Raw genomic sequence first — 18,587 nt, forward strand, 5'->3', positions numbered from 1 at the left:
ATTGAACTCATGCGGAAGCAGCTTTAGATTCTCAGTGCTGTGCTTTAAACCGCTGCGCCACCAGGAGGGCCCATCAGAGCATATTTTTAAAATGAAGATGCCCTCACATGCCTTTTGTGTCTGGAATGACAGTAGAGAGTCAGGATGGAGAGCTAACTGACTTCATGAAATATGTCTTTATCTCCTTAAAATGCTTAAACATTTTATTAGCAATACATACTTCTTTCATTTCTGTCATAAAGAGATGGTGAATTACAAAAAGCAAAAAGTTCCAAGTCAGGTTTAGGCTAATTTTTCCTTTATACATTTTAGTCCTTTACTCACAGAGAAATAAGTTATTCTCCAAATAGATAGTATTATCTAATAGTTAATGGAAAGTAAACACATTTATATGACATATTTTGTCCTGGTTTCTAGTGTCAAAACCAGAGCTGGATAATAGAAGAGCAACGAAATATACTCAGGTACTATTGCAATAAAGGAAAAGGACCTCAGTGCAGAACTTGGACCACTTTCTAATATGGCATGGACAAGTGATTTATAGGCAAATAACAAGTTGAGGTGGTGAGGGAGTAGGGGAGAACAATATTATCAGTGATTAGGAAATTCTTAACAGGAAACATCAGGATTCAGGAGATTCAGGTTAAACTAATCTAATACAACAAAGAATTTGGTCAGATACTGAGCTACTGGATATTAATAGTGGGGATTTCAGCTAAACCACCTTAGCAGTTGTCTTGTTAGAACTGGACTCCTAAAGGACAAGGCCCAAAGGAGGCCTACTTGAAAAAGTGGCTCAACCTGTTTATACTTGTCACAAGCGAGCTTTCCATCCATGTGAGAATAAAGGCAAAAGACTTTTGTATGTATCATTGGGAGAAAATGTTAGGTGATCTCCCAGGAAGCCTGACAACATGAAGGCATTTCATTACCACACTGAACTGATTTGGCTCAGTCTTTAATCTTTCAAAGACCCAACAAGAGCACCCTCATCCATATCAGATGATTGGATTTATATTAATTGACGTTAGGAGATTTGACAAAGTAGATTGTCTGCTTATTCATAACCTGTAATTGAGTGAGCATATTCATGAGACAATTGATAATATGATGTTCATTTTTCCTTGTAAGCAGATGTGTGTAGTAAACCAAGTCATGAAGTTTTGTGGCTAACATGGAATCAGGACAGAGGAGAATGAGTTTGATGAATGGAATGTTTCATGGCATCATGCATCCAATTCCACACAATAGGCTTCCTCTTTGTAAAAGGTTTAAGATAATTCCCTTTGTTTACTAGCCTTAAGGCATAGCTCTCTGTAAGTTACTCTCAGGTACTAACAATAAAAACAGGTTTATTATTCAGGTCATGACCACAATTTTTAAAGTATAAATTCCCCTTTCTAAAATGTTTTAAAGGTAAATTTAAAACAAGGACAATTTCTCTCAAGACATCTTCAAGGATCAACTAAAAAACATTTTTTTTTAATTGAAGTAGCATTGGTTTGTCACAGTATGTAGGTTTTAGGTATCTAGCACTGTAAATTAACATCTGTACGCATTTTATGTTGTTCACTAAGTCTAGTTACTGTTACAAGACACCCCAGTGTGAATTGGGTTGCTTGTCTGTGGGTCTTCACCCGTGCTGTTAAGATTCAGTTGTACTGCGGACACGCACAAAAAGGTTCAATAATGGGTTTATTTAAAAGGAGAAAGGTAAAGAAATAACCCAGAGAAAAAGAGAGAAATACAAGATAACTAGATTTTCCTACTAGTTCTGTTGACATGGACTCCAATAGCACACTGAAAACTGGTCAAGAGCCAAATGACCAGCCACAAACCACCAGGCCAAGAGAGCCCAGTTTTATCCTAACCTGGCTGCTCAGCTCCACTCTCATGTCCCAGCATGCTTCTCATTAGTATTGATGGGATTTGTAGTTCCAATATCTGGAATAGGGGTTGAGTGGATGAAACCTGTATCTGTTACATTACCTTTCGCCATGGTAACTGTGATCACCATGGTTGACCCTTTTACCCAATTTACCATCTTCCCCCACCCTACTCTTTTGGTCACCACTATTTTGTTTGTAGAGTTTAAGAATTTTCATTTTGTTTGTTTCCTTATTGTCCACATGAATGAAGTCATACAGTATTTTTTTCTGCTCTGACTTATTTCATTTTGTATAATACCCAACAGGTCCATTCATATTGTTGCAAATGGCAGATTTTCTGGCTGAATAGTATTGCATGTGTGTGTATCTATACATTTCACTTCTGTCCAGTCATCTGCTAGTAGATAGTTAGGTTGTTTCCAGGCCTTGACTATTGTGAATAATGCTATGATGAGTATATGGGTGTTCAAATTAGTGTTCATATTTGTGGGGTAAGTACCAGAATGACTGAGTCATATGGATTTCTATTTTTAATTTTTTGAGGAATCTTTATACTGTTTTCCATAATGGCTACAGTTATTCACATTTCCAGCAATAGAGAAATAGTCTTCCTTTCCACATGTTCCCCAACACTTGTTATTTCTTCTTTTTTGAAAAATAGCTATTGTCACTAATGTGAGGTAACACCTCATCATTGTTTTGATTTATATTTCCCTAACAATAAGAGATGATGAACATCTTTTCATGTGTTTATTGGCCACCCAAATGTCTTCTTTGGAGATGTGTCTATTCAGTTCCTCTGCCCATTTTTAAATTGGATTTGGTTGTTACTATTATTGAGTTAATGAACTCTTTGTATATTTTGGATGTTAACTCCTTGTTAGATGTATGATTTGCAAAACTCTTCTGCCACATAGTAGGATGCCTTTTTGTGTGAAGTAGCTTCTTATGCTATGCCTGAAGATTTTTAGTTTTATGTTGTTTATTTTTTGATTTGTTTCCCTTGCCCGTGGACTTAAATTCCCAAAGACATCTGTAAGATAGAGATCAAGGAGTGTTTATAATCTACTTGGAATTAATTTTGGGGTATAGTATTAGATAGTGTTTAATTTTATTTATTTTTTTTTGTATGTGACTGTCCAGATTTCCCAATTCCATTAGTTGAAGTTACTTTCCTCACTCCATTGTATCTTTATGGCTCCCTTGTTATAAATTAGTTGTCCATATGTATATCGGTTTCTTGGTGTGCCCTTAATTCTGTTCCATTGATCTGTTTATCTGCTTTGATTACTATTTCTTTGAAGCATATGTTGAAGTAAGAAAACATGATACCTCCATTTCTGTTCTTTTTTCTTAGTATGATTTTCGCTATTTGAGGTGGTTGTTACAAATAAATTTTATAATTTTTTTTGGTTCTTTTTTTTTTTTAAAGATTTATTTATTTATTCATACAGAACTGGGGAACAGGCCAGAGATGCAGAGGGTGAGAGGCTTCACCAGAGACAGAGCGGGGAGCAGAACAGGCAGATCGACAAAGTACACTGCTGAGGGGAGCAGCGGGTGGGCAGGAGAGGTCTACCACGCCATGTGGATCTCCTCTGTGGCAGGCGGGGATCGAACTCATGCAGAAGTGGCCTAAGCTTCTCAGTGCAGTGCTTTAACCTGCTGCGCCACCAGGGAGGGCCTGGTTCTTCTTTTGTGAAGAATATCATTGGAATTTTGATAAGGATTGCATTGAATCAGTATAGTAGTTTATTATACACATTTAAATGATGTTAATTGTTTCAATCCATGAGTTCAGAACATCTTTACATTTCTTTCAACAATATCTTATGGTTTACAATGTATAGGTCTTGAACCTCCTTATTCAAATTTATTCCTAGGTATTTCTTTTTGATATGGTTTTGAAATGGAATTGTTTTTCAAATATCTCTTTCTGCTCATTCATTCTTTACAAACAGAGACACAACTAGTTTTGTAATATACCACTTTACTATATTCATTTATTTTTTCTAATAATTTTTACTGGAATCTGAGATGTACTATATATATTTTTATGTCTTCTGAAAATGGTGTTAGTTTTACTTCTTCCTTAACTTTTGCTTACTTTTCTTATCTAATTGCTCTGACTGGAACATTCAATACTATGTTGTATGGTAATAGTACAAGTGGACACCCTTAACTTGTTCCTGTTCTTAAAGGTATGCCTTTGTGATGTTGAAATTTATTCATTATGTTGAGTCTTTTTACCATAAAAAGATTTTGAATCTTGTCAAGTGTTTTTTTGCTTCTTTGAGATGGACTTTGCGTCTTTGAGATGGTCATGATTTTTGTCCTTTTTTGATGGGGTATATAACACTAATTGATTCTTTGAATCCCTGGAAAAAAATCCCACTTGATCACAGTTTATATTAAATTTAGTTTGCTACTATTTTGCTGAGGATATTTTTGTCTGTGTTTATTAGCAATATTGGTCTATGGTTTTCTTCTAATATCTCTTTCCGGTTTCAGGTAATGTTGGTTTTAAAGAATGTATTTGAAATTTTCTCTACTTTTCAACTTTTCAAGAAAGTTTAAATGAGTAGATATTAATTTTTCTTTGAAAGTTGGCAGAATTCATTGATGAAGTCATTAGATCCTGGGAGGATGGTTTTTTTTGAGAGCATTTTAATTACTTTTTCAATTTTCATACTCATGACTAGTTTATTCAATTTTCTTACTTCTACCCAATTTACTCTTGGAATGTTGTTTTACTATACAAATTATTCCATTTCTCTTTTTTGGGATTTCTATTTATTTATTTATGTGTCTATGCAAGAACTGCTGTGTAGGCCAGAGGTATGAGAGGATTCATCAAAGACAGAGTCGGGGGCAGAACAGGCAAATCTACTGAAATACACTGCTGAGGGCAGCAGTAGACAAGACAGGAGAAGCCGCTGTAGTATATGTGGAGTAGCTCCTTGACTGGGGTTGGAACTGGCTATCCAGGTGATTGCATTGAGACTTAACATCTAGGCTACCACGGAGGCCCGAATTATTCTTTTTCTTCTAGGTTGTCCAATTTGTTGCCAGATAGATAGTCATAGTATTCTCTTATGATCCCTTATATTTCTGTAGTAATCTGTTGTAACTTCTCTTTTGTTTCTGATTTTATGTCAGTTCCCTTTGTTTTTGTGAGTTTGGCCAAAGGGTTTGACTATTTTAACTTTTTTATTTTTTTTATATATTTTTTTGTTTTATTGAGATAACATTGGTTTATAATATCTTATATGATTCAGACATTTATTACCATACCACACTCACCACCAAGGCACCCAAACTTCCCTACCCATTCCATTTATTTTGTTTTTATTTTCAAAGAACTAACTGTTGCTTTTCATTGCTTTTTAAAATTTACTTATTTGTGCATACAAGAACTGGAGTGCAGGCCAGAAGTGTGTGGGTTAAGAAGATTCACCAGAGACAAGCGGATTTACCCGAGATAGATTGAGGTACAGTACAGGCAGACTGACTGAAATATACACTGCTGAGGGGAGCAGCAGGCAAGACAGGACAGGTTTGCTGAGTTATGTGGGTCAGCTCCTTGACTGGGGAACCAACTCTTGCTGCAGTGGCTGTGGACAGCTTCACAGTGCTGTACTTTAACCCATTATGCCAACAGGGAGGGCTCTCTTTTTATTGTTTTGTAAAAATATCTCTATTTTGGAACCTACTTGGTGGTGCAGCAGGTTAAAGCACAGCATTAAGAAGCTAAAGCCACTTCAGCATGAGTTCTACCCAACCCCCTCCCAGAGGAGGTGATCCACATGGTGTGGCAGACCTCTCCTGACCCACCCACTGCTCCCCTCAGCAGTGCACTTGTCAGTTGGCCTGTTCTGCTCCCCACTCTTCTCTGGTGAGTCCTCTCACTGTCCCTGCACCTCTGGCCTGTACATAGTTCTGTATGCATAAATAAATAAATATTTTTTAAAAATTCTCTATTTTGCTCATTTCTTCTCTAACTTTTGTATTTCTTTCCTTCCATAAACTTCCTGTTAAAACATAAACACATCAAATCATTTTGTACTACTTTGCTGTGTCCTGCAGGCTCTGGTAACTTCTTTGTTTTCATTTGTCTCCAGGCTTTTAAAAGTTTCTCCTTTAATTTCCTTTGACCCAAATAGTTGTTTATTAGTACTTTGCTTAGTCTCCAAATATTTGTCCCAAAATGTTACTCATTGAAACAATAAAAGACATTGTCTTTTATTTCCCTGTTTCATTTGCAAGGTATAGTGCCTGCCATGAGCAGGTGTTAAGACAAATATTTGCTAAGTGCATGAATCAATCACAAGTTCTTTCCTGCACAAGACCAGAGTGGAAGACAGAACGTGTTCCTAACATTGCCCCAAGTTCTAAGACATCAGTTCTAAGTAACAGAAAAGGGGGAAATTACCGGTCAGAATTTTTGTTAATTCAGTGCCTGTGTTCCTTCATCTTGATAAATATATGAGGTAGATACTTAGTTCATGAAAGCATTTTGAATGTTTTGGAGTACATGTACTAAATAATGCTAAGATATACTAATGTTTTTACCTTTTAGCTACTATTTTTTTAACACATTTTCATTTAAGAAGTCATTCAATTGTCAGTTGAAATACTTTATTTCCTAAAGGTTTTTTTTTTTATTACTTCAACTCCTTTTATTTTCTGAATTAGGTATTATAGCCTAGATTTAAAATTCATTTTCATGGCTATATTTTCTGTTAAATGTACAAAGGAATATATTTTCATAAGGTATGCTGAAAATTGGGAAAATCAAGTGTTCTGCTTCTGTCAGGTGCAGTATTTAGAGTGTTATTTTGATATAATCCAGTGGCTCTGATATGGCTTGAAAATATTTGTTCCTTTGGAGTATAATTGCAGGGAAAAAACTGTGGAATAGGTAAAAATTCACCATAATTACTTGAATTGGTTTTATACATAATCATCTTAGGTTTAGATAGTGAGGTAGCTGTACTGAGTGTCTTTGGGTCCAACATACATGAAAACACAGGGTTGCCAGGGTTCACACAAGGAGTCGTTTGTTCAGGTTTCATCTCTGTGTCTGAGTTTGAAGCTGAAGTATTTTTCTTGTCCTGTTAAAAAATAAACACATAAAAATCATTCTTAATTATAAAGTTCTGAAAAATAAATTACTTAGCCTAATCTCTCATCTCATACCACTCACAAAATTAATTTAGAGTGGATTCAAGGCTTAAATGTAAGACTTGAAACTGTAAACCTCCTAAGAAAATAAAACAGCACAGGGATATAATTCCTTGATATTGGCCTTGGCAAAAAATAAGCACAAGCAACAAAAGTATAAATAAACAATTGGGACTACAGTAACTGAAAAGTTCCAGTAGGGTAAAAGAAACTACCGACAGAATAAAGGGATAACCTATGAAATAGGAGTAAATGTTGCAAACCATATATCTGATAAGGGATTAATTATTCAAAATATATAACGAATTTATTTAACGAACTCAATAGCAAAATCTCAAATAATTGTTTAAAAACTAGGTAGAAGACCTGAATAGACATTTTTTCAAAGGTCACCTTCAGGTGTGGGAAGGTGCTCAAAGAACTAAAATCAAATCATCCAAATTTAAACAGCTGTTATCAGAAATATATTCAGAGATAACAAGTGCTGGTGAGGGTGTGGAGAAAAGGTATCTGTGCAGTGTTAAGACAGCCAATATAGAAAACAGTACAAAATGTTAAAACAAAATTTATCGAAATTTAGAGATCTAATTAGTTTTATTCATAAATCTGGCTGGCAACACTGCACCAAGCAAACAGAAAGACTCTGCAAGGGGCTTGCACAAATTGAAGGTTTTATTTATTTTTCTTATCCTCCACTCACCCTTACAAAGTTGTTACAATTAGAAAGAGGTTAGGACAAGGTTATTAATAAAAGAAAAAAAGACTACTTTAGGCAAAGACCTTGTACCAAGGTCAAGAAGAAGGTTTTATCATGAGATTTATTTCACTAGTTCTGATTTGAAAAGATAATAGTTTTGGGAGAAGTTGAAACTGCTGTTTGGTGAGATATTAAGTGTGAGTGGGGGTTACTCCATTTTTTTAAAGGGAAGTTTCCTCAAAAAATTAAACATAGAAATACTATATGATGTAGAAGCCTCTGAATATATCTGAAAGAAATTATTCTCTTGAAGACATTTTACCACATTGACCTTGTTGATCAGAAACAAAAATCTTGGTAGTGTAAGAGACCACCCTGTTACAGTAATACTCAACTACCTAATAACACTGAAAAGGTAGCTGAAACCTGAAATCCTTTCTCCATGATAGTGTTGTTCTCAAGTGCAATGCTTTCCATATTTTTAAATGCTTTCTCTATTTTTATGTGCATATGAAATACCCAGGAATCTGATTAAAACGCAGATTTCTACTCAGGTCTGTAACATCAAGATTCTATATGTCTATCAAGTTCCCAGGTGATTAGGCCATACTAATGCTGCTGATGCCTGGATCTCACGTGTTAGTACTGAACCACACACTTTTTATGAAAGAGGATAGTTAAAGAGGATCTCTGGTTGGTGGCAGGCTAAGGAGTGTAGGATATGAAGAAAAGGAGGGTAATAGAGCCCTATAAGAATGACAGATAATGACACTTGCATGGATTGTGCAACAATATGCCAAGCTGACTAATTGGGAAACTTGTTTGTATTTTACAAGGATTCAGTTGCCTTGTATGTAAATATAAAGGAGATGAATTAGATGGTTCTGTATACTAATTTGAGGATTCATATACAAAGGCTCTTCAAATGTAGTCCTAGGAAATGAAGTGATTTTAAATCATTTGTAAAGCACAAAGGACAGCATATTTACTCATGACAAGGCCCTTAATAAAATCTTACTCTGTGATGCCCATTTAGGCAAAAGGTTTCTTTCTTTCTTTTTTTTTTAAGATTTATTTATTTGTGCATACAGAACTGGGGTACAGGCCAGAAGCTCAGGGGCGGTGAGAGGCTTCACCAGAGACAGAGTGGGGAACAGAACAGGCAGATCGACGAAGTACACTGCTGAGGGGAGCAGTGGGCGGGTCAGGAGAGGTCAGCCACAATATGTGGTCACCTCCGGGGCAGACGGGGCTCGAACTCATGCAGAAGCGGCTTTAGATTCTCAGTGCTGTGCTTTAACCCGCTGCGCCACCAGGGAGGGCCTCTTTCTTTTTTTTTAAGTTATGAAGAAAGGGGCAGGTTTATTATAAAAAGGGAGGAAAAAAATAAAAGGACACTTTCATAAACACAAATAGGCAAAAAGAACTGTCCCTGAAACAGGTTGCTAAAAGCGAGTTCTGCATAGTCACAGATGGGCAGCTCAGGGAGAGCTGCCTCTGCTGCTTTGCAAAGGGTGGTCTGTGCAGAGGAGGGCAGAGGCCTTGCTGCTGGTAGGCAAAACGTTTTGATACTTAAAACCCAAACCAAAATCTTAGCAGTTTCCAGAGTAGTGAAGATCTAAGTCCTTACAGATCAGAAATTTCCTTATAATGAAGTAAATTCATTGTTACTCTGACTGAATAGAAAAGAAGATTTTTCATGTGCACTGATGATCTTTTTCTTTGAATACTCTATAGTAGATTCCTGAGGCCGAGAACCTTCCAGAATTCTAAATCTTTTATACTAGCAAGAATATAATCTTGTTTTCTCCAACTCTAAAGTGGAGATAAAAAAGTTCACAGATCAGTAGTATTGGGCTTAAGGGAAGACAAAGACTTTTTGAGTTTTAAATTTCGGTCAGATTAGTTCGGTTCCTTTTTAGCACAATTCAGCTCAACTCAGTTCCTGGTTTACCCAAAATGTCAGCAAAGATAATATTCTTAATTTCAGAAACATACTTGTTTTGAAATCTTGAGTTAAAAGCTGCAAATGTTAGCATTTAGCTTTCTTTTAACTTGGATAATAATACATTTCTAGAGTCCAGTGGTATTTCTGTATGTTAGTTTTTCTCAAAATATCTAAGTTTTCTCAACCTAGGGGAGGCTTCTGAGGTAGGATAGAAGGTGACTGTACTTTGACTTGTGAGAAGGATCAACTTTATTTACTTTTTGGACAGTCAATCAGTTTGCCTAGGTTAAACTCAATCTCTTATAGGATTCTCTTTTCAAATTTACCTCTACCACTGGATCTAAAATTCTGATTGGCTTTGACCAAATGTAGTACAGAAAACCAAATCCAGTTTAGATATAAGACAAATTAGCTGATAAATTTTGTTAGTAGAATTTGTACTATACAATGTGGAAGTTAATGTCTGCCTCAGTGGTTAGCCTGCCAGTAACTCACAAGTATTCCTCAATTTAGAAACAAAATACCCATAGATTTTATATGGACTTATTGGCCCTCATTGCAGTTTTCTTAACAAAACAAAACATAAGCCTAATACAAAGAATAATAAAAGGTTATTTAAATTCCTTGCCATCTATACAAAGTTGGTCAGTAACTGTTATTTACTCAAGGATAAAAAGGTGAATACAACTGTAAATATTTTTAAATTAAGTCTAAGAAGTAGCCCATGAAAGTACCTTTGTGAATTAAAATCTATAAATAACGGCATTAACTTTCTTCCTAATTTTCAGGCTGCCATAGAGAAAGCCAGGCCACTTAGACTAATCACACATATTTCTAAAAAAATAAATAAAAACAAACCACACAATAATAAAAAATACCCATTACAGAAACTGTAATTATAAGATCAAGAAATCTTTTTTCTTCTTTAGTGTTGTGTTATAGTTGTTAAATATATAGCAACACCAAAACCAAAGATGTCCAATTTTGAGTCACTCTTTGTCTCTGTTCAGTTCCACTAGTCTTAATATTCTTGTTATTTATCTTTTTTGTTCACAATCGGGGGACAGAGAAACTTGAATTTTCTACTGTTTCAGTCAACACTAAGGATAAAAGCTATCAAATCCCTTTTTAGCTCGTATTCTCTTTTTAAACAAGGTACAATGTAAATAAATGTACACTTAACAAGGTACGTTTTTCTAGTTGAAAGCCACCACCGCAGCTTGTATTGGCTGAGCTGCAGACCCCTCCCAAACATGTTCATATCTTCAGTGGCAATTCTGTGTTAAGGCATGCACACTTTACAACTGCGCAACCAAACAGAGGTGGTTTTGGGGATGGGGTGAGAGTAAAAGGTACCACGAGTTTATAGCAAAGAATACCAACATGCAAAAACATCCACCCTCTGTCCAAACCCACCCAGTCGCACTCGGTCATTCTTGATATCTTCCTTGTTTATTTTTTCGGTAAAAGCAGTCTTTTCTTGCAGCGAATGGCAGTAAGGCTCGCGAGCTCCCAGGGAAGCGCCCCCTTTTTACCACAGTCAGTTAAAGCAGCAAAGCGAAGGTGAACCGTCGGCTGAATCAATGTATCTAAACGAAATCAACCTAATCCAGGGAGTGGTCCTCCAATTGAAATTTCACAGAGTGAAACCGCGAAGCCATTCAAGTTCTTGTAGCAGCCCGTCTCCATAGCAACCGACCACGGCGCCGCTCCAGCGCTGGGGCCCGGATGTTGATAGGATCGCGGCGTCCCGCCCCCTGCTTCCCACAGCCTCCGGCGGCGGGCTGCTCTCCTACTTGGGAGTCGTAGTCCTTCCTCCAGCCACTGCCGGGAATGAGGCGCCGGATGGACTGCGAGTCCCGGCATGCACTGCGGCGCCCCGGCGGCCGCCGCCTCCAGCTGCGGACGCTTGTGAGCAGGTTGTTTTTATGAGAGGCGTCACTGCGCTTGGAGCTGTGACCGCCGCCGCCGCGACAGCTAGCGCAGCCGGGCGGAGGTGGCGCTGCCCCTTCAGGTACGGCTGGGGCGGGTTTGGGTCCCGGGAGAGGAGTCGCGGCTGCTCGCCGGGGCCCTGGCTGGCACTCCCGTCTCATCTGCCCAGCGGGGCGGTCGCGGGGTCTCCTCGGAGCGGGGGTGACTGACCCCCCGCAGCTGGAGTGTGCGGGCGTACGGGGGGGCCTTTTTAGAGCGCGAGTGGCTGCGGCGGCTGCCGGAGCCGGCCCCTGAGCGGTGGGCTCCCGCGGTCCTTCAGCTTTCGAACCCCGCCTGCAGACCCAGCGGCGCGCCAGGTTGTAGGGGAGCTGACCGTGCGGCGGACCCTTCTCCAGTCTCTGGGCTGGATTGAGAGGAGGGCTTCTCAGTTCTGATGAAATGAGAATCCATATGGTAGGATGTGTGCGTCATCTTGCCGGCTTTTTCAGCCGACCCATCACATTTGGTGACGTTTGAGGTCCGTGATGCCAGGAATAGAAGAGAGAAATGTTTTTTAAAATACAGCTGAGATACCCACCAGTTTTTTTTCCGTGCAAATAATGACTAATACTTCTCCCTCTCTTATTCCTTCTCCTTCGATCTCTGCCCCTTTAAAGTCGGTCTTCCCAATCCTCGGTAGCAGCTGCCGAAACAGTGCATTAGACACGTTATGTGTTTATCTGTTTAATGAATTCAGCTCTTTGCCATTGGGAGTGCCAGTTTTAACGAACTCGGCCAATTAAGTAAGGTACTTTGTTGACTGGGTGAAATTTGCACTGCTCCACACTTTATTAAAAAACGGAATGAAGCTCCCGTAGCTCGAATAGGTAACTACTTTAATACTGCAAATTTTAAGATTTGCCTCCACGGGTTAGTTCTGGATAGTGCTTGAGATGTCACTTTTAGTGCATCTTACTTTTGTAGGTTTGTTTCTTATTAGGCCCCTTATATCTCAAGGGGATATTTATCGCTTCTTGGATGCTAGTGTGAATGATTTATTAGTCCTTTTTGAGCTCTGTTCTTAAAGTGGAAGGTATAAAGTGAGGGCTTTATTTACTTTATTATAATTTTTGTTTGTTTTATTCTTCGAATAGCGTTGGTTTACAACACTGTATTTGATTTAGAAGTATAGGTTCACACCCATTTAGATGTATGTTACCACACCACTAAGAGGATATATTTTAATGCATAATTTTTAAAGTTTTAATTCGTAGAATGGGATTCTAATTTTAAAAGCTAATGAAAGGCGGCCTGTAATATTAATGGGTATGAAAAATACAAATTTTAACATGAAAGCAAATCTTGCAAGCCAAGTTTTAAAACTATAGAGCGAGAAGTGATATACATCTAGTACAAATAAGATTCAAAGGATAGTTACAGTTATAAAAGTGATTAGATGATGTAACTAGAAGTGGGTTTTTATACATTTTGAGATTATTCAGATTTGCTTTAGAAGACATTTAATTTTTATAAAGGATACAGGTGCAGCAATTCCAGTTACATAGACTCTTTAAAAATTATTTTAAAAAGCAAACTGTCACCAACACCAAAACATATGGGCATAGCTCATTACCTCATCCGCAGATTATATGAATAGCAAATTTAAATGTAAGTTATTTGTGGGGAAGGGAAAAGAAAAACATATTTGGACGGAGAAACAAACATGACAATAATTGTTAGCATTTGTACAACTCATCTTATTTTGATCTATTTTTCATTTTGCACTGTAAAACCAAGCAAAAATACTTACCCTCTCCTCAGTTAAGATAGTGCTTGATTATTCCTGTAAACTTTAGTTGACAACGTGGGGCTTATTGATGGGAAATATGTGGATTTAAATTTTTTTATTTACAAACATTTGCCAATGGAAATAGAGCTGTTAAGCAATTATAAAGTGAAGTGCTTTAAACTTATATTGAATCACTGTGTCGTCTATGTCTGATATTTTGGATTATGCTCATTTTTGTTATGGGTTTTGATTATGGATATGATGTGCAAGCAAGAGTGAGTAGCATACTTAGTCCACATTGTTTTTTCTGGCCTAAAGAAAGGCCACATTGTTATTCTGTACCAGTGTTCTGTGCGTTTTTATACTTAGCAGTCTTGAAAAATGGGGACTTAAGTCCAAATGTGTTATCTTTTAATAAAATATCCATATCTTAAATTGTCTTTGTAACTTTGCTTCTCTCCCCCAGATTTCAATTTCGTTTCAATATTTCCTGTGTTTTAACTTTATATATTTGGTGTGCTTTGTTGGCTCAAGTATTTTGTTATATATTTTGGGTCTGTTTCAGGACAGAAGAAAGATCGCGAATTCATATGTATGTCTTACTCGTATGTTCCATAGTACTGTTGTCTAGGTTCTGTAATTGGTAATTGTATACAACAATATTCAGGCTAAAGAGTAAGAATTTGGTATGAACTGCTAAGAACAAAGAAGTAGAAATTTGTGCACATGTAAATAATAAGGCATGTTAAGCCTTGGGTACTTTAAAACTGAAAATGCAGACTCATCTAACAATGCAGAACTACTAGACACCAAATTGTTTTTGTGTTTGTGTGTGGTTAAGGTGAGGAAGTTGCCATGTCATAAGTGATAACTTACATTTTCAAAATTTTCTTCCTGGCTGTAATGCAGTTTTGTCTAGATTAAAACAGTTAAAAAATATGAATTAGTTTTAAAGATCATGAGATCGTGCATCAGATAGAATTGAGAAAAATACTCTCAACTTGAGAGTTAAGATGAAATTTAGCTTTATAATGTGGGGAGGATTGAAAATAATAAATTTTTTAAAGGACATTTAATGTGTGAAAACCTCTCAGGGGCATGTAGGATTTTCTGAAGGAAAATTTTCTTCTGTTATTTGTGGAAAGTTAAATCTAATTTTTCTTTAGCACCTGTCCATAAATCATTACCCTAAACCTTCTGGATCATTTTGGTGGGATGATGAAATGTAAAAAGAGCATTGGAGTCAGAATGTTTAATGTTTAATGATGTTGAGTTTAAGTGTTAACCTTTTGTTTCCATTTGTACATTGTAATAGCCAGTTGCCCTAATTCATAGGGTATTTGTGAAGTTCAAATCAAATGTGGAAATGATAATCACTTTGTAAGTGGTAGAGTCATTTACCTCATGCAAAGTATTGTTGGCTTGCATAACTAATAGTTACACAAAGCAAATTATATGTTTAGGATGTGGTGTCAATGTAATATGTACTTTTTGACTGGGTAGTTTGAGGAGTGAAAAATGAGATCTTCATTTGAATTTTTGGTAGATATTTCTGACTGTTTCTAGGTTGAGGGAAACCTGCCACTTTCTTGACTGTGGCTTGGAACTGTACTACAATATTAGATGTGCTGAAAACTGTAGTGTACTCTATTGTTTGGGTTTTTAATTTTGGTTTTGATATGTTTTAATTGTACATCTAACGTATAAGGAAGACCATCAGTTGTCCTTAACAGGAGGAAGTGGATGTCTAAATTTTTTTAAGGTAAATATTTTATTCACTTGGTCTCTAGATTTATTTTTTAAATTGAGATACCATTGGCACTGTAATAAGGAGAATATGTTTGCATTTCTTCAGATATACATCACCACTTATTTTTTTATGTTCTAAAGTGGTATTTTAAGTTGATGTCATGAACAGTGAGATTACATTGGATATAATAGCTTACATTCTTTAAGTGGTCCATTGCTTTTGTAAGCATTGGATTTTCTTCAAAAACAGTTTAGAGTTTATACACCTTCGGGGAAAATTAACCCTGCTTATTATAGCATCTAATCCCTGATACTGATTTCAAGTTAGACTGACATTTTCAGAATTGTTATAACAAAATGCAGCTGAGTAAATTAAGAGAGCTAATTGGATTTAACCAATGATTAACCAAACAGGTAGCATCTTATCTACCAAAAAGAACGGTTTTATATAAAGTCATAAAGACAAGATTATTAGTAAAAGAGGAGAAAGATGATCACTCATCCTCTGTCCACCTCCAAACAAACAAGCAACCCCAACTTTCTGGATAAGGAAGGAGGCATCTTGTGCAGATTATCTCATTAGCATTGACCTCAAAATTCCAGGTAAATTGCCTTAAAACTAGTTTTGAGAGAGCCTGAAACTGCTGTTAGGTGTTAGGTATTAAGTTTTGTTGGGCCATAAATGTTTTCATTTAAAACTTCTTGTTTCTTTTTTCAGCCAGGAAATAAAAGTAAATGAAAATAAAAGGTAAAGAAATAGCTATTTCATGGTTTGGTAATGACTGCTTATGTCTGTTATTTGGTTTATGCAAATAACACCTTTATATCAACACTTTATCTACTATAACAGCTAGAAATTAACAATGAATGTTTATCTAATTATTCTGTAACATGGGATGCTAAGTTTAAAAACTGGAAAACAATAAAATGTACAGAATCTCTTTGTCTTTTACTTTATTAGTTCCTCCCGCCCCCCCATAAGAAATAAAAAGACGGTTGCAAAGTATTGGGGCCAATTATCCTATTGTGAGAAGAGTAGTTAAAATATAAAATGTCAGTATATGAATAGTACATTTTTTTTTTTAAAGATTTATTTATTTATTCATACAGAACTGGGGTACAGGCCAGAGATGCGGAGGGTGAGAGGATTCACCACACACAGAGTGGGGAGCAGAACAGGCAGATCGACAAGTACACTGCTGAGGGGAGCAGCGGGCGGGTCAGGAGAGGTCTGCCACGCCATGTGGTCACCTCCGGGGCAGGCAGGAATCGAACTCATGAGGAAGTGGCTTTAGTTTCTCAGTGCAGTGCTTTAACCCGCTGCGCCACCAGGGAGGGCCGAATAGTACATTTTTAACAAGTGAAACTAATTAAAAAATTTGAGAATAAAAGCAAGTAGAGAGCCAGAACTCAGGAGCTTTATTATCTATAAAAGGGGGAGCTCTCAGCGGGTTACAGTGGCCCAGTGAGGCTGCATGGAGCCTACTGAAGTGTACATATTTGTTGGCTTATTGGCCATTCTGAAATTAAGATTTAACAATCCTAGAAAGTCAGGTTTTTTCCTCAGGATGAGAATACCTGGTGAAAGGAGTATTTCCATGATAGTAGATATTTTAAACCCACTTCCGCCCACCCCCGAATTTTGAATTCACATTGTATATTTCAAAAATTTTTATTGAAGGTATGGCTTCTTTTAGATTGAGGCATAAAGGGCATACTTCTGTATTCAAATATATTAATGGTGGCTATTGTTTCTCAATTTGAGGGATGTTACATCATAGAAGGAAAACTTGTAAAGTGTGCATTGACTCACTTCTGCAAAATTTGTTCTAGATCAAAAGGTTAATTTGCTCTTTGGGAGAATATTGCTGCCTCTTTCAGGGCTTGGAAAAAGTGGTATTACTACTTTTGTTCAAGTTTTATTTATCCTTATAGCTTCAGTGTCTAAGTGAAAGTCCACTCCATTTGAATGAAGTGATTCTGTTTTCTAACTATGGTTTTATTTGAATCCACTTACATAATGAATATACAAGTGGTAGGGTAGCCATAGGACCAATGTCTTGATGACATTGTGCTGTGTATTCGAGAGCCAGCCTGTGTAATGCTGTCTTTTCGCTAGTGTTAGTTTTCCACAAGAAACTTCTGATATCTTAGATGATAAATATTTATGCATCTCTCCCAATTCTTTTCAATTGCTTTGAAAAAACTGGTCGTCCAGAAGGTGATTAGATTTGTATGAGTCATTTACTTATAATTGGCTTTTTTTATTTTAAACAAGGTTTATTTTTTCCTGCTGTTTTTAAAAGTAATAAATACTCATTGAAAATTTTGCAGACACATTTTATCTAATATTAATTTTTTAGATTTCAAAGCTGCTCTTTAAAATTTTAATATGTTCCATGTAGGTTAATGTAATTTTTTGTACATGTTTTTTATGTACACGTTATTTTTTGACTTGCGTTTTTCATTATATTACTGATAGTACATATCAAGACATGTTGATGTATTTTGTGTTTCTTAATGACTGAGTTAATTACAGATAGTACATACATTTTAATAAATTTACTGTTGGTAGACATTTTTTACTTTCTAATTTTATAATAAAAATTGTTTCATTCAACCATTCTTATACATATGAATATATATTTTCATGCTTAAGAGAGTATGAAATGGATGGGGAATGAAATGGAATTAATAAATTGGGTGTTTGTAAAATTTTGATAATTACTACAAAAGGATTCAAAGGACAATAGCAATATATATTTCTACTTTAGGGCCACTTTCCCAAATTTTCAAACCTATTAAGCTGTTTAATCTTTGTCTATTGGTGATAGGCATTAAAGTAATCTTGTTTCTTTTTGTATATCTTTGGTAGTGATGTTAAAAATAATTTCCTGTTTATCATCCATTTTTATGTCTTCTATAAATTGTTTATGTTCCTTGCTAAATTTTCTATTCATTTAAAAATATTTTTCTTATTGGTTTAGTTTTGAAAACTCTGTCCTGAATGTCACAGATAGGTGCCCTGTGTATCATTCATACTTATTTATAGTGAGTTTTGGCAAACAAGTGTCTTTTATGTAGTAAATTTTTCTTGGCAATTTTTGAATTTTATGTAAAGTTTACTAAAAGATGATCATTACTCCAGGATTATAACACTAGTTTCCTTCTTGTTTTGAGTCCTTTTGTAGTCAAAGTTTGTATATTTATATCTTTGAGCCATAGTTTTACCAGCCACTCTTAAAGTCATCTGAAGCTTTATTAATAGTGCTAATCTTTCACAAGGAGGCAGATCAAAAATATTTTTATAACATCAAATTTATCAAGTTTAGGCCCTCCCTGGTGGCGCAGCGGGTTAAAGCACAGCACTAAGAAGCTAAAGCCACTTCCGCATGAGTTCGATTCCCGCCTGCCCCGGAG

The 18,587-nt window shown here is 36.3% G+C and overlaps 2 protein-coding genes across 4 annotated transcripts in view; one reads left to right on the forward strand and one right to left on the reverse strand.

The window, feature by feature from the left end:
* Window positions 1-6,513: 6,513 nt before the first annotated feature.
* LOC105853990 (chromosome unknown open reading frame, human C15orf65) lies at window positions 6,514-11,407 on the reverse strand. The gene is made up of 2 exons (XM_012728630.1): window positions 11,135-11,407; window positions 6,514-7,003 (listed from the first exon to the last, which is right to left on the reverse strand). Exons 1-2 carry the CDS (start codon window positions 11,150-11,152, stop codon window positions 6,656-6,658), a joined length of 366 nt encoding a protein of 121 aa, XP_012584084.1. The 5' UTR covers window positions 11,153-11,407; the 3' UTR covers window positions 6,514-6,655.
* A 205-nt stretch (window positions 11,408-11,612) lies between these two features.
* Window positions 11,613-18,587, forward strand: part of CCPG1 (cell cycle progression 1) — a 37,748-nt gene continuing 30,773 nt past the window's right edge. For 2 of the 3 annotated variants that reach the window (XM_012728628.1, XM_004687769.2), the window contains exon 1: window positions 11,613-11,732. The gene's annotated coding sequence lies outside the window, so the exon portion shown is untranslated. The remainder of the gene's footprint in view (window positions 11,733-18,587) is intronic. The other variant, XM_012728626.1, reaches the window with a different exon arrangement.

Source organism: Condylura cristata, unplaced genomic scaffold (assembly GCF_000260355.1).
Source record: "Condylura cristata isolate star-nosed mole 26May11 unplaced genomic scaffold, ConCri1.0 scaffold00023, whole genome shotgun sequence".
NCBI classification, from domain to species: Eukaryota; Metazoa; Chordata; class Mammalia; order Eulipotyphla; family Talpidae; genus Condylura; species Condylura cristata.